The sequence below is a fragment of the Solanum pennellii genome, chromosome 6, assembly GCF_001406875.1.
Source record: "Solanum pennellii chromosome 6, SPENNV200".
Lineage (NCBI taxonomy): Eukaryota > Viridiplantae > Streptophyta > Magnoliopsida > Solanales > Solanaceae > Solanum > Solanum pennellii.
The window spans coordinates 56,533,879-56,551,149 of NC_028642.1; the positions used below are offsets into that span (position 1 = coordinate 56,533,879).

At 31.2% G+C, this 17,271-nt stretch overlaps 3 protein-coding genes across 3 annotated transcripts; all 3 read right to left on the reverse strand.

The window, feature by feature from the left end:
• Positions 1 to 3,477: 3,477 nt before the first annotated feature.
• On the reverse strand, positions 3,478 to 4,538 carry LOC107023479 (probable CCR4-associated factor 1 homolog 9). The gene has a single exon (XM_015224188.2). It carries the CDS (start codon positions 4,396 to 4,398, stop codon positions 3,592 to 3,594), a length of 807 nt encoding a protein of 268 aa, XP_015079674.1. The 5' UTR covers positions 4,399 to 4,538; the 3' UTR covers positions 3,478 to 3,591.
• Positions 4,539 to 9,726: 5,188 nt separating this feature from the next.
• Positions 9,727 to 10,674, reverse strand: LOC107023480 (NDR1/HIN1-like protein 1). The gene has a single exon (XM_015224189.2). The coding sequence runs from the start codon at positions 10,472 to 10,474 to the stop codon at positions 9,848 to 9,850; it is 627 nt and encodes a 208-aa protein (XP_015079675.1). The 5' UTR covers positions 10,475 to 10,674; the 3' UTR covers positions 9,727 to 9,847.
• Positions 10,675 to 12,594: 1,920 nt separating this feature from the next.
• On the reverse strand, positions 12,595 to 16,027 carry LOC107021332 (NDR1/HIN1-like protein 10). Its single transcript, XM_015221973.2, has 2 exons — positions 15,115 to 16,027; positions 12,595 to 12,928 (listed from the first exon to the last, which is right to left on the reverse strand). The coding sequence occupies exon 1, from the start codon at positions 15,881 to 15,883 to the stop codon at positions 15,134 to 15,136; it is 750 nt and encodes a 249-aa protein (XP_015077459.1). The 5' UTR covers positions 15,884 to 16,027; the 3' UTR covers positions 12,595 to 12,928; positions 15,115 to 15,133.
• Positions 16,028 to 17,271: the final 1,244 nt, after the last annotated feature.

Here is a 17,271-nt window from a genome sequence, read left to right on the forward strand (position 1 = left end):
AAAAAAATTAAAATATACCTTGAACTTTGATAGAAGAATCATATATACCCCTAAATAATTTTTTAAAAAAAATTAGAAGTAATAAATATAAATTTAAAACTAATTTTTTAACTTCCGTTAAATGAATGGTATATGTGAGCCATTTTGTAACGGCAGGGGTATATGTGAGCCGTTTGTATGACGGTAAGGGCATATATGAGCCACTTTTATAACGAGGGGTATATCAGCTCCAAATGACAAAGTTGAGGGGTATATCAGACCCTTTTCCCAAAAAAAAATTAGTCAATTCCTAATTGGTATTTGAGGTTTTGCTATTACTCGTATTAATTAAGCGTGAATGTAGGTGAGGGAAGGTACTGATTATCTCAAATATTTTATTTTTTCTGGTTAGACTGTTAAACGTAAATAATATTATAAATGGTGAACAGTTGTAAATATTAAAGTAAGTCTTTAAATACCACAAAGAAAGTCCTGCTAATAAAATTTGTACAGTGTTAATTTGTCTTGAATATGATTTTTAAAAGTATCTTACATCAGTAAAAGTTTTGGAGCCAATACTTTCTCTTTTCAATTATATTTTATTTGAGTCGGAGATTTGTAACATTTTTATTTATTTTTAAAATAAAATTTATAGTATAACATTCTTTTCATATTATATTTATAAAATTATATTGATATGTTATTGCTGATGACTCAGATACGTGTCGATTTTTGATTTAGAGACAATGTCATAATTAAAGAAATTATTAACGGGGTCTTGTATAACATTTTAGCGTGGATAAGTGGTTGGAGATATAAAACATCAGTTGAATGCTTTTTATTACTTTTCTTATATCTATCTAATAAATAATAGCTAATACAAACAACTAGCTAGCTAGGTCTAATTAACTAGGTCCATGTTTGACTATAACTACATATATAATTGGATTGATTTATATATGTAGCTAGCCTATGTACTGATCATTTGAATTAATTTGTTTCTCATATATAATTAAAATTAGTATTAATCAATCAAATGAAAGGTTTAAGAGATATAAATATAGTAGCTTAGATGGTATTTTTATGATTAATATATTATTACTCAAAATGGATAATATGGACCAAAATAGTACTAAAAGCTTTAATATGTCATCAGCTTTTAGAAAAAAATTTATTTACGTCATCTGTTAAAAATTTGATTTATCTATATCATTATTGTAAAGGAAAAGTCTCTTCATGCTATTTTTTTAACTTCGATTTTATAAAATTATTTTTTACACCTCAAATAATAACACTTTTCAATTGAAGTTTTTGAATCAAATGTACACTTTTTGCTTCTTTTTCTTTAAGAACACATGAAGAACGTAAACAACTCCCATATTTTCAACATCTTCAATTCTTCACAAAATCATCTCAAATTTCGGTTCATTAATTTCTTTTTTTTTTAAATTAAAATTCTAATATCATTTGTAGAGCTTAAAAAATTTACTCATATTTTAAAAAGATTCCGTAAAACAAAAATCAATCCCAAAATTTCAAAATTTTGCTTTGATTCATCTTTTTAGTTGTTTTTTTTACGGTAGATCTTTGTTTCATATTGTTATTTTAATTTACGTTCAAAATTTTCAAATGATTTGAAGTTGTGGAGAAAGTTCTACTATTAAAAAATATTAAATTTTTGAAACTTTGAAGATATTTCAAGTGAGTCTGATTGAGTTAGGTTGAATTTGAGTTTAAAAGATATTGAGTTTTGATATCTAGGTTGGGAAATAGTTCTTATACAAAACTTAACAACGAATTATTCAGTGATATTAGATTTAATCCATTAAATTAAATTGGGATATATTGTGTATAATTTAAAACATTAAATAGGTGCCAAAACATTTGATAAAAAAGAGCCAGATTGGCTTTTAGCTTACCACAGGACTTTCATGTACCAATTTTTTCAAAAAAAATCTCCATCCTCTTAGCTTTCTTTGGACATGGATTTTGAGAATAAATATTTACTTTCTTTGTCTTAATTTATGTGGCATTGTCTCATTTTATGTGATACATTTTATATTTTGAGATTTAAACAAGTCTATTTTGAATAGTAAATTTTTCATAGATCCTTTTAACATTTTGAATTATCAATTATTGTGACTTAAAGTACTTTGTATGTAGTTTACAAATATATAAGTTTCATTTTTAAAAAATTGAAGATTTCATACGTAAATGTCCGGTGAAAGTTAAACCGTTTGACTCTCGAAAAACAAAATGTGTCACATAAAATGAGACGAAGGGAGTAAAATAAAAGGTTTGCTCGTCATATTGGCCATTGGTGAAAATCTATCTCTAGATCTTTTTCAAGTTTCACTCATAAATTTTTAAATTTCTGCGAGTAAAAATACATATTTAAATACAACTTTAACTTCTAAAAATTATATTTTCCAATAAACTTTAAAATATTTCATATATATATTTCAGTTAAATCTATGATGACACAAACTTAGTTTTTCATTTTGTGAAAATCAAGGAAATACAGATCTACCTAAAGTCACGGAAATAAAAACTTGGAGCTTTCATCGATCAACTATTCAATTTGAATTGGATATTATTATTACTTCACGTTAGGGTGTCAAAAATGAACCCAAACATAGGTAACTCGTCCAACTCGCCCACAATTTTAAGGGTTAGGCTCAAGATAATTTGAATTGGGTTCAATATCAACCCATTCAAACTTAACCCGAACCCAATTCAATCTCCTATTTCAATCCGTTTTAAAACTTTTTATTAAGATATGTTTTTATATTGAAAGTATGAATTATTATCTATTTATTATCTTGTAAGATTTATCTATCCATTTATTACTTTTTTAACAAAAAATTCTTGAGCGGAAATTCAAATTGTAATTATAAAAGTTAAATCAATATGTTAAATAATTGAGATTAATCGGGTCAAATTGGTCAGGTCAAAAGACCCAACTCATTTTTAGCCTATTTGAGCCCAAAGTAAATTTGGATGGGTCAAGACCCAACCCAATTTCTATTCAACCCATTTTATATTTTCAATTTCAACTTAACCCACTCATTTGACACCCCTACTCCACATACATGGGGAGTCAACACTTTCTTAGGCAATTTGTGTTTTGAATTAGTATTGAATCAACTTGTGGATTCCTAAATTTGATATAAATTATTAATTTTATTTATTAATTTTTGACAGCCTTAAAAATATTCTTAATATGATTAATAAATAACCACAAAACTTGTTAAAAATAAAAAATTTGAAGATTTCATTCATATTACAATATCAGAATATATTTAAGTCTAAGGTCAAGTAAATCGATTTTTAAGGCTGTCAATAATTTCAAAGATTAAACTAATAATTTATGTTCCATTTGAAAGTATTCTCTTTTATAATAATGAAAGAGTAGTACCTATGTCACAGAGTTCGTTTGAAATAGTTATTTTGGACCAAATAAATTAAAATTAGAATTGAGAATTGGTGAGTTTATAATTAGTTTGAATATGAGTATTTCCTCTACTATTAGTTATTATTAAAATTTAAAGTCATGAAAAACAATATTTTCAGCTTAAAAGAATAAATTAAATAGCTTTTATTTACTAATAATCAATTAACTTCTAATCCATACAAGACGCCAGCATGTCTCTCTGCTCCGTTATTCACAAAATAAATATCCCTCATTTTCTGAAACGCATGCCACGTCAGCAAGCTATCTGAACCGGCCTGGTGACATTTTCCGACCGCCCGGTCCACAGACAACGTCTTCGCAAGCCGGTCTAAACCACCGTAAAGGCTATTACAGAATCTCATCAAATGCTTCATATCATAAACTTTATTTCCAAAAAACACCCTCACGACTTCCATAAACTCCTCTAATCCACCGGGGAGTTCCCGGCGCGTGAGTATCTTCACCAGGTAACCGAAATCATACGCGCTGTGAAACGTAACCCAACTCACCGATTCATTACAAACCAAACCGGACGACATCATCAGTTCCGTAAACCGGGCTGAGTTGATCCCGCATTCCCGGTTCATTTCAAAGTCGATCCCCTGTCGGCGGAGTAACTCGATGGAATCCGGAGCGTAGAGATCACGCGCCACATCGAAATCGGCGAAATTGAACTGCCATATGTAGCCGCCGCCGTCAGATCCTAAACCAGGGAGGTTACCTTCCGCGTCAGATAAGGTTAACCCAAGCTGAATGAGATTCAACACATCAACGTTAGCCTTCAAGAGCTTATACTGATCGGATGGGGAATTCTGGCGGCGAGTGTAGGAAATGTTAGGCTTGAAAACAACCCCAGGAAACTCAGTATCCATAGATATGTAAGGGTAGTTATCAATCACAGTTGAAATAAGTTGAAATTCTGATTCGAGATTATGAGCCCATACTTGTCGAATTTTAATAGCCATTATGGGTATTGAAAGTATGAAACTGAATTGTTTGTTGGTGAGTGTGAGGGTATTTTATTTTTATTTTATAGAAATAGAAAGAAGAGAGAGAGAGAGGCAAGTGGTGGGGGGAGTTGAGCAGAGTGAAAAGGGAAGGAGAAAGGAAAGAGAATGAATGGGTGGGTACACAGAAACAGGGGAAGTTTTTAGTCCACGTTCAACGCGTTTGAGTTGTTTCATTTGACTCATAAACTAATTAGAGTGATTATCCATAATGTATTTCATTATAGGGTATTATAAAGTCTATCTCGTTTTTATGTTTTTTTAAATACACTTAATATATTCTCATTACTAATCCCTTTATTTAAATATATTTAGAGAATTTCTTTCTCTCATCAATTGCTCATTCCAAGTTGTGAAGTATATCGATGGTCTTTACTGTTTGTCATTTCATAAAATTTATGTATAAATGACATAGGTATTTCTTTTTTTATCGCTTGAAAGTATAAATTATTCAATATAAAAAAATTAAGTAATTAGATTGTTTTTATCTATTGAATTAGTTAATCAAAGTAAAATCTAAAATGTTGACAACTACATAAAAAAAAAGGGAGAGAACTTTTTCAAAAAAATACTTTCACTCCATTTTAATTTATTTCCAAATTTATTGAAGTTATTGAAAATCCAAGGGATAAAATTGAAAAGCTTCTCTAAAAATAGTCTTAAATACTGAATAATTAAGTTAATTTAGAAAATAAAAAATGCTTTAAAACTTTTAATTAATATGAAATGGAGAGAGTAATTCTTAAGAATAACTAAATAAAATAAATTTTTATGACAATCTTTTTAGAAGGAGTTGTCAAATTAACAAAGGAAAAGTATAATTAAATAGAAAAATAATATTTTATTAAAGAATGACAAAAGTCGTATATCAATGATTAGTGAAATGGATGTATTTTTTATAAGGCTCGAGTAATCCTTCGAGCTAACTTTTGAACAGTAAATTAAACCTAAGTATTTGAAACCTTATCATTGACATTGCTCTAATTCACACGCAAAATATTTTACTTATGAATTATTTGAAATAAAAATAATTATCTTTCGTCAACATTATCTCCACAAATGTCATTTTTATATTAAGTAACCAAAATTACGTCATCTTTGCTTAAAAACCAATCAATTCTTTACTATTTTTTACCATCCAATTATTAACACATTTAAAATATATTATTTGACAAAATGTTAACAGAAAATACAATGAATATGAAAATGTTTTTTTGATGTACAGACTGGAAGTGAGCTAAGCAAATGAACTAATTTTGTTTTTTCTTCTATTTTGGTGTTTCTGAATCTGTGGATTTTGGTAGTTTCAGAATTGTGACATCTGCTTGGCGGTGCACGTGTAAATAACTAAATTAATCATCACATGATTGACAAATTAAAATAACGTAAACTTGTTTAATTTTAAATATCAACAAAATAATTTATTATTTTATATTTATTCTTAATTACATAATTCGATAAAAAATAGAAGAAAAAAAAACATTTTTTTGCAGTGATATCTACCGTAAAGAAAGATATAAAATTGTTGAATGTTAATTAGCTTTTTTCTTCATTTAAACAAAACGTACCGTCAAAAGCAATTAAAATGTAATTATAAGCAATTTGTGGAGATTTCTTTCACATTTTTAATTTTTACGAATTCAATATTTTATAATATGTAAATAATAAGATAGTGGGGTGTTTAATCATTGATTTAATTTTATAAAATCTTATTTAATTAAAAACGTGATAAAGGAGGACATTCAGCATTTTCGTGCCAGTCAAATATGTATTGATGCAGTGGCCTCCGTAGAATACTCTTTCTATGGCATCTCTTTAATTATTATTATTATACCAGTAGAAATTAAACTAGTGGTGCTACACTAACTAATATTCTAAAATTAAAGTAGTTTGACAATTTTTTAAAAATAAAAATAATTTTTTAATTTTGTGATCATAAATTAATATATATTGAATGTATTAAAATATTTTTTAATTTTAATATTTTGAATATGTCGCATCAAAAAAAGTTGAAATAAAATATCATTTATCAAATTAAAGATATTTTATTTAAAAAGAAAAATAAAATAAAATAGAGAAAAGACTTAAATATGCTATTAGATTTTCAGAAAAGACTTGTTTAGCCATCAGTTAAAAGTTTGGCTCATTTATATTATTACTGTTAAAAAGAAGCTCATTTATGCCATTATTTTTTAACGGTGGTTTTGTAGAACCATTTTTGACACGTGACTAATTATAATTCGGTCAAGTTATCAATTTATTTAATTAAAAAAAATCAGAAAAAATAATTATTTTTTCAGAATAAAATATAAAAAAATTAATTAGTATTATTTAAGTTGTACACTGTATTATTACCTTCCTCATTTGACCCTGCTTTTACATATATGTTGACTTGACTAGTCTCTTTAGACTTATTTTAGTCAACTATGTATACTCCTGTAGTGTAAAGACCGAGTAAAAACTATAGGTTATAATAATGTGGGGCAATTATATTATCCATTTACATTATTGTATAGGTTCGATGGAGGGTATTGGGGGTCCCAATAAACATGATTTTCAAATCATATTTCAAGGAAAAAAATTAACGTACGTATTTTATTTTAATTTGATGTTATTTATTCAGAAAAATATATCTGTCTCACTATTCAATATTGATAGACAGAATTTTAACGAAATGTAATTCAAACATATGTGGATTAGAAGCATATTAAGAGTATTAAGTTTTTTTTCTTTAATTACAAAAAGAAATCTAATACGAGTAGGTTCATTATATTATTGATCGAGTTTTGAATCGTAGTAAAATAAAATGGGATTCTTACCATTCCATTCTCGGTTTAACACATACTATTTTGATGTGTGAATGAAAATGAACGATATAAGGCTCATTGAATAGTTTTTGTTCATTTGAATTTAATGTCAAAATATCTGAATTCAACTTGATATATGTTTTGTTCTCCCGTCATTTGAATTAATTATGTTCATTCCCGAAAATTTAATTTAATTAAGATTTATTTTCTTTAATTAATCAAAATATGTTCCTTGAAATTATAGAAAAAACTTACATTTACTATCCGAACTTTGTTATTGTTACCTATATATAAAAGAAAACTGGTCACTGCTAAATTATTAAGAGAATATTTTAGCCCGTATGTTTGAATTTGTCCTCTTAATTGATAAACTAGTAAAAAAATGAAATAAATTTAACTTGCTATATGAATTACTTATTAAATAACGACTCTAAAAAGCAAATATTTCAATTTTCAGCCTCTTGCTCCTTAGTGGCTGCTCTTTAGGCCCAAGATCTTCATTTTGATCTGCAGCCCATTTACTTATCAGTCTAGTTATGGGCCCAATGGTTAGGCTCAACATTTCTATTTGATCCAACATGTATATGGAGATTATACCATAATAAAACATTTAAAAGATTAAAATAACCTTGTTTTTGGATTTTTTTTACTTACTTTAAAGATATGGTAAGATTATAAACTTTTAGTACATAGTATATCTTGCTTTTACATTTTTGTTTGAAAATAAAAAACCATAGAATCAATTGTATTAGTGCAAAACTACCATCCATCCATTTTTGAGCCGAAAATGTTGACGCGGGGGTTATTTGGGAGTCAAAAGATGGATGAGGATAGTTCAGTAGCAACTCAAATAGTTGACGGACATTTTTGCCCTTCTCTGAATAAATTATAATAATGAAATTTTTTGCTTACACACCGATGATTGAATAATTTGTAAAACATAGCGCAAACATAATTTGCATGCATTTAACATGATTAAGTAATGACTTCGATTGTATAAGTATAGGAGTGACATACTAGGCAATTCGATCAATCGATTTATGTTTGATCTGACTATTGAGTCAATTCTTATTTGTTTAATTAGTTTAGTTTATAAAAGTTACAGATGATATGCCATTCATATTGACTCATTAGAAAATATCGTCAAAATTATTATTTTTATCTGATATAATTAAAATAAAGAAGAAAAAAAGAAGTTTATTTAGTACTAGAAATTATAAAAGAACAAAAACGATGTGAAATTAGAAGCTTCCTAATGAAGTGATCATGATGTACATGTTCAATCATCATAAAATAATTTTGGTATTTGACCTTTCAAATAAATGTGATGAAAACGAAACTTAGAAGTAACGTGTTCGGTATAACTAACGATACCTTTAAATTCATCATAACTAACTTCTAATTTGCTAAAAAAAAAGGTCACACTATAAACGGTGGTGGCAGAGTCACATATATTTAAGAGGTGTCAATCGATATCTAAAGTATTGCTAGATAATTTTTTTTGTATGTTTATATTAATATTGACGTTCTTTGACTTCTTTATATTTTAACACTCGTTGATTGAAATTCTGACTATATCACTGATTAATTATAAATGGTTTATGATGAGTAGGTAAAGGAATTTAGTACCACTTTAATTCCAAGCTTTAATGCAGTAGGTATCAACATTTACTTCAGCTAGTTTCTTATGGTCCTCTAATTAACATTTCTTTTATTCCGATTGTTTTTTTTTATGCATTATATGGCACTGAATTCTCTCTTTTTCTTTTAAATGATTTTAATAAGATTAAAATAGTTAGTTGGAAAACATTATTTTAATTTATTTATCTTTTAGTTCCAAAGCATGTTTCTTATAAAGCATCAGAGACACTAAAATCATGTGGATATACAGGGGAACATTGTTCCATGATCGTAAAATATAGTCATATTAATTACATGAGTAGAAATAATGGTGATTAAAGAAAATTACTTGCCAAAAAATAGACTTAGTAAAAATATCACTCGTAGTTGATTAACACACTAATTGTGATGAAATTGATATTACCCACTTTTTTCCTTCTCAAATTACATTTACATATCATCATAGTATGTAATTGCATCAAACAAGTACTCGGCGTTACAAGTTTTTAATCATTTCTTAAATTGACATTATTACAATTTTTACAAAAATATATTAAAGAGAACCCAAATATTGAAAAGCCATATAGAATCTATATGTTACAAAAAGTATATGTAGAATATTTACTTTATCCCACTTTTGATACTTGAACTTTTCTTTTTTCCATCAATACAATTTGTACGTTAATTCAAAACGAAACATGAGGGGATCCAGTCTAGTGAATAGTGATCAATGAAGTGGATGAATAATCACGTGTGATTTTCTCATCTTCAAAATTTCTTTGTGGATGAAATCACCTGTAAAATTAATCCAAATACGCATAAACTGGCCTTAACACCATGTTATCATAAAATCAATAAATTCCGCTAGAACTTTGCAATTTTTCTCAATTTATACAAACCTCATAGATCAAACTATTACATACTATATATATAATTGTTAAGAAAAGAGGGGGGTGGGGTAAGGAGTACCAAATTCTTAATTAAACATCAACATGACAATTTTGTACCAATTGATATTTCATAGCTGAACCAACAGCAATACTATTTCCAATCATTTTACCACCAACATAAGCTGGACAATTCACATTCAAATGATACTTCCCTGAGACAAATGTTCCAACTTTCCATCTAACTCTTCCATCAACTTTAACATTAATCAACACAGTTCCAGCCATTTGATCTTCACTAAGACTCTCACTAAGGTACGGTGCGACGGGGACCGAGTTACCATACACAAAAGGTGACCATATTGTGAAATCTTTATGGCCTTGATATGTTTGTGGTACAAGTGTAGGGAGAGTAATTTGTTGGCCACGGTAAGTTGCATAGACATCAAGTTTGTCATAGTAAATTCCTATTTTGTCATTAGGGTTACGAGAGGCTAAGGTGATTTGGAAGTTGGTGGTGAGGAGATTAGGTGAGGAAATGTTGAAGGAATAGATAGTAGCATCTTGGAGGATGAAATGTGGTTTTGTTGGCCTAAGGATTAGGAAGATGAGAAGGATGATGAAGAGGATTAGGATTATGAAGCCAACTAAGGCGGTGAATAGGCGGCGGTGTAGCTTGTGACGTTCCTCATCGTGGTGGCCACAGTCTTTGGCCGACATGATGATGGTGGTGGTGGTGATGGTGATGGTGTTTTTAGTTCTTTGGAAGATATGTTTGGTAATATGGCTTCGATTCTATAATGTGGTGAGATGAGAGACTTTATTGCTTGTATAAAAAGAGAGTGGTCTTTTTGTATAGGAAATGTTGGGGAGAATTTCTTTTCATTTTTCTATTTTTGTTGGTGTGGAGAGACTATTAAGTAGGATGTATGAAAAATATATTCCCTTTGATTTTGACACGAACTTTCGTAGTAGGTTAAAACCCTGACCCATGTGGTCTTTGATTAAAACAATACTAGTAGGTTAAGAAACTTCATCTTACAATTTTACTTTTTTTTAATTATTATTTTTATAATATGGTGAGGGAGACTTTTGCTCGATTTAAACATTTGATACTAGAAATGTAGTTATTCGACTAAATCATATTCACATGGAATAAATCAAATAAAGAGCTAAAGTGCTCTCATGGAAGGTCTCAACTTACAAGTCTCGAGCCCGAGAATTATAGTTATGGATGAATAGATTCCGATTATCACCTTATCAATCACGGTGTTTTATTTTAAAATTTGTTGTTTTAAACATTGAGATTTAAATGACTATTGACTCAACGGCGGAGCAAGGATTAGGAGTTCGGGAGTTCTGAATTCTTTTTTTTTTTTTAAAAAAAAGCAACTTTTTGTTGAAAGTGGGGTTATGGAAAGCACCTTTTCTTACCACTGAGCTGTCAATCTGGGGTTCACGAGTTAATATACATATATATTTTTCTAATTTTCTAGCACAAATACAAGATCTATAAAAAGCTACTAGGTTCATCTGAACACACGAACCCCCACCTAACTCCGGCCGAGACTATTGTAAAGGTGTACAAAATCTCATTTCCAAGAGCATGTTTTGGAAATGTTCCAACGACAAATACATCCAAATTACATGCAGTAACAAGTTGGCAATTTTAGAGGAAAAGTGAATGGTGGAAAATGAAGTTTGGTGATGGTGATGATATTGTGTGCTAGTTGCAAGCAACCTTATCTTTTAGGGACGTATGCTTCTACGCAAAGGCTAATAAAAAGGTAAATAAAGATTCAAGAATTATTCCAAATGGCCCTACTTCTATAGTCTTGACAAACTAGGATTGCATTATTCTCAAGATACCAACCAACCATGTTGCCTATTAATCAGTAAAACTTCAAGTTCAATTACTACACAAGTATTTAATGAGAAAGTTAATTAATTACTGATGATAATCTACGCTCTAACCGATATGATTAAATTTGGTAAGGTAACATTTTAATCATTTAATATCTGGGAAGGCTTTGAAGAAAGAGAACTACAACAAGAATAACAGGAGTTATTCATTTGGCTTTACCCTACTTGTCTGTAGATCAGCTAGTTTGCGCTCTAGTTTTTCGTTGATCTTTTCTACCCCTATCTCTATGAGGAATCGAGGGGAGTCAATTCTGAGATTAACAAAGTTGAAACGTACAATTGAATTTTATTCAACATAAAACAACAAACAGGATCAGTAACAGCTAATGAAGGAGGATCCTGTTGTGTTTCCAGTCATTGACAACAAATTCAAGACCAAGTTTTCATCGATCTAGAGCAAAAACAAGTGGAATAACAATTCAATACAAATAAACTGAAAGTAAAGATATATACTGTTAGGACCGAAAATAAGCAGGTGTATATGCGGAAGCTAGCAATGCAAACCTTGAAAGACCACGAGTAAGAAGACAACGAGAAATATACCAAAAGACACAAAGATTTAACGTGGTTCGGTCAATCGACCTACGTCCACAAAGGAGATGAGCAATCCACTATAAATATGAGAGTACAAAATACAGAGAGAAACAACCTCAACCAATTCACTCGGAATACATGGGAGGTTCACACAAGTGATAATGTATCAAGCTTGTGACCCATAAATTCTCCCCCTAACCAAAACTCTCAAAGCCCTTTAGACTACATTGTGAATGCTGATTAAGTTAGAAGGAACATGCCTCTATTTATAGAGTCCTAAACCTTTTCCTACCAGAAAAAGGATTAGTCAATTCAAAACCTTTTCCTAAAAGGAAAACCTATTTATGGTAAGAAATTTAGGGCAAATAAAACCCAACATATACTAAGTTGGAACTGTAGTAAGCTCTTACAATCCAAGAAACAGTTTATACAAGACATTCTAAAGAAAAAAGAAAGTTATGCCTTGTAGCACCAGAACCAAAAGATACCTCGTAAATCACCTGGTGGGGAGTAAAAAAATTCACAAAGGATAACAACTCCCGGAGATCCCATTTCCCACGCATAGCTGGAAATAGGAATTGTTGGCTTCAACGAGGTAGGATATGGAAGAGCTTACTCTTACACACTTACAGTGTAATAGAACTTTCATACTATCAGATCACTGGTCACTTCAAAGATAACTACAAGTAACAGTCCATAACAAGTGGGATTTGTAACCTGGAAAATAAGACAGGTCATCCTACAACAAGTGAAAATACACGAATAGTGTGATAGTCTTTTACACTGTTGGAATATATAAGTTAAATCCAATACAAGAAGGCATGTATTTGCTGCAGTTGACTTGATATATTCAACTATGCTAGAGTTATTTGCACAAAATAACTATTTCTTCTGTAACTACATTGGAATTAAAGGGTAGATGCAAATCTTTAGGAAAGAGAATGTCTCCTTTCATGTTATTCTTACTTAGATAATTCAATGAGCATGTTCATTTGTTGCCAAGACATGACATTTGTATCACAATATAAAGTTAAAACCAAAACGCGACATGGTTCTAGTAAACTGGAAAATATAATCGTACCTTACACTTGAATTGTACACAACTGAAAAAGGTAGAATACGCAAATAACATATATCTTATCATCCCTGGCAGATAAGAGCATAGAAGGAGGTAGGACACAAAAAAAAAGGTTCATTTGCTGGCAACTTTCATCAAGACAGCAGATTGGTCCTTCAAGAGGTGAAGGACTTGCGCCTCCTGTGTGACTTAACTTCATCTTCTATCAAAGACACTAACGAATGGCACATCTGTACATAAATATTTATACTGAAGATTGTTCCTCAACAACTAAATATCAGCATGTACTTTAATTTCCTTTTAGAAGTCCCAGTACAGAAACCAGGTAATAGCCTAATAGAATAATTTATAACCATTCACACATAACATATGTCAGCGGCAGGAGCGTTACATCTGAATGAGAGGTAAGACCAATTCTGTTCATCCTAGTCTAATCCGAACAGATATATCGAAACCAATGACTTCACTTTTTGAGAAGTAGGCAATGAACCAGGGGTAAGGCCATAAAGTACCCCAAAGTAAAGGTGGTAAATTTGAACAAATCTTTAAGAAGATTCATACCATAAGAATCAAACCTCTAGTTCAGCAGCAGCGAGTGCATAATCCTATAGCGTTCCTGAACAGTAGCACAATTCTGGCAAAGGTGCTCTAACACATGCTTACACCTCTCCCCCCCTCTCCCAAACCACTACCACACACACACAGCAAGACAGCCATCTCCTCTGGGATGCTGAATTCTCAGAGTTCAGAGAGTTTGTACAAGTCAAAGCCTACTATAACAATCAAGGCTTCGGTTTATCAGGACCAAGTCCAAGTCTCAAAATCTCCATGAGCCAGATCTCAGAGTTGAAGACGAACAAGAGTGTCTTAAAGATTCTTTTTACGCTGTTTAACTATATCAAAGTGCCTATCACATGAAATAACATGAACTACGAGGCTATTTAAAATGATTCACAGTGATAGTCCTTTACAACTCCTTTTTACCAGTGCTTCCATTCATATTTTCCCACAACCACAACATCTTGATAGTTAGTTACTCTTTAATCAGCCAAAACAATGTCCCACAACCAAATTGGCTCTGCATCATGAAGGTCACGATCTTGATACTTTAAGCTTGTATCAACGAATAGACATTATAGTAGAAGCCTAAAAGTCCATATAGACATTACCTTGAACTGCTTCACGTCACTTCAAAAGTTAAAGACGTCAAGAACTTATAACTTGAACGATAGGATTGAGCTTTTATTTGATGAGGTCAAAAGAAATTGTAAAAACATAACCTTGTACTGCTTAAAAGCAATGCTTGGGCCTTGGGGGAAAAGAAGATATCATATGGAAGGAACTTAGTGAAGCACTAGGAATCACCAGAAAATTATTTTCATCACAACAGAAGCCTAATATTTGCAAGTTTTGAATCGCCAATAAAATGGAATCCTAAATGACATGAAGGGGCTTCTACAGGCACATAGAATTAACCTTCTATTCCTAAACATATCAAACTTACAGCCCTTTTCACTTGGCTTAGCGATAATGTAAATCATAAGAAGCAAATAACCAGTTAAAACAACCAAGAATAATGTAGAAATACAACACATTCTATCTCCACATCTTAAATGTAGCCTCAGAAATAACAAGGAACAACTAAAAATGTGCATACACCAATGTGAAAAATGAACAATCAAGATCAGCTTTTTCGTGTTTTTTTATATCAGATCTACATAACGCAATTCAATTAGCATTATCCTTACTACATTGCTTATACAATTAAACTAAGAAGTATATAACAGAATAGAATTAGAGAATCTAATGGGTCACCAAAATTCACCTCAGTTAGAATGCGACCATCACAGCCCAACTCGACACTGCCTTTGTCCTCCAAGCAAGTTCCCAGAAGACTTGTTTAACGCAACTCCAACTGACAAATCCCCACAGTAAACTCTCAAATACCTCCTCCTTGCTCTCCAAGCTCCAGCTTTAAAACTAACCCTAGCTACCATCCTCACATTGAATCTAACACTTGCCTTTTCAGCCCTCTCTTTAGCCATCCCCTCAAAAGCCCATTTCTCCACATACGCCCCAGAGGCAACAAAGCTAACCTCCTGGGTAGTCTCGTTTACCCTATCCATAAAGAAAGGTGGAACCGTAGTATCAGCAATTGAGAGTGAATCATAGAAAATCGCAGCAGCAATTTCGTCGTAGTACAGAGTAAGCTTCTTGTTTGGATTCCTGGCAGTAAATCTGAGATCCCAGTCAGCAGTTATGAGGGAATTCGACAGATTTAGGTTGGATACATTGAGCGAGTCGACTTGGAACTCAGGGATGCGTGGAAGAATAACAATCCAGATGACAAAGAGAATTGTTCCGGTGATGATCGTAGAAGCAACAAGTATAGCTATCACTCGTCGAAGAAAGGTATTACGCTGGGCCGCGTAAGGGTCTGGGTAGGGGTAGTTGTTGTAATACGGTGGTGCAGCGTAAGGGTAGGCGGTGGCCGGAGGTTGAGGTTGAGAGGAGGGGTAGCCATTGTGGTTAGGAGGAGGAGGAGCAGCGGCGGCGGCGGGGTAACCGGTGACGGGTCGATTCGGGTCAGCCATGGGAGAGGATATGGAGCATCTGCAGTAGTGGGAGAGTGGAGTGGAAAGCGAAGGAAAAGTCGGTGACGAATCTATGAGACGACGAAAGGAGAAAAGGACTTTGTGGTCATTGTTAATTCAACAGCTAGAAAGGAGTGTAGGATAGAGTAACATTTAATAATTTTGTATTATCATGTAATCTATGTGCCTAGTATTAAATTTTACACAAATGGTACTCCCTCCGTCAACTTTTATTTATCGGGTTATATTTTTTGAAAGTTAATTTGATTAAGTTTTAAAATTAAATTAGATTACATTAATTTTATATTTTAAATAAAAAAAATTAAATATTCAAAAATTATGTGAAAAGTATTATAAATTGCAAATTTTTGCATATCAATATGATAAAAAATACATCTTAAAATGTTAGTTAAAGTTCTTAGAATTTGACTCTAAAAATAAAAATTACGATAAATAATAGTGAATGGAGTAAAAGATAATTCTACCATGATCACGACAAACAATAGTGGACGGAGGGAGTAAAAAATAATTCTACCATAGTGATTATTATATAATAATTATTAGTAAAATAATGCTAAATTACCATAAAATTTAACTATAATTTGATCAGAAATTTAAAGAGTTTGTAATATTTTTTTAATTTAAAAATAAATTGAATACATAATATGTCAAAACTCTTGGTACTAGAAAATTCAAATTTTCAGCAAAAACTAATTGAACTAGTCAATAATACCCAAAAAAAAAATTGAAAATCTAGAGGCTAAGAAAAACTAATTGAACTAGTCAATAATACAAAAAAAAAAAAAATTGAAAATCTAGAGGATGCATCTTATATTGCTCAGACACTTCAAAAATATTAAGGAGTGAGTATCAAACTGGTCAAAAATAGTATATTTTTAAAAAATTCAACACAAATACACGTTAAAAGCGGAGAATTCATGCAAATTTGCATCAATATAACAGCTGTTGTGCGCAATTTCCTCCGTAACCAGACATAATCCCATTAGTCATATTAAAATGAAGCCTCAAATCATTGCAATCTACCACTAGAATTGCACTCTTTCTAAACCTTAATTTAGTGTCAACACAAAATCTTGATTGCAACAAAAAATCAAAAGCCACCTCTTTATATCCTTCAAATTCTTCTTCAATTTCTTTGCTTAGCCATCCATCATGATCATAACTACTTAACCTTATTGTCACCAACATTATTTTCTCTGCAACAGACTGTGGCCATCAGCCGAAAGAGCCACCGGAGCCACAGGAACGCTTTCTGAAACTGGGTGGGCAGACGAACTTGTGCCAGGAAGAACGTACAGACCATGCTCACAGGGGCCCTGAAAAATCACCCTCTTGGTAGTATTGTCTAGGATATGAAAATCATTAGA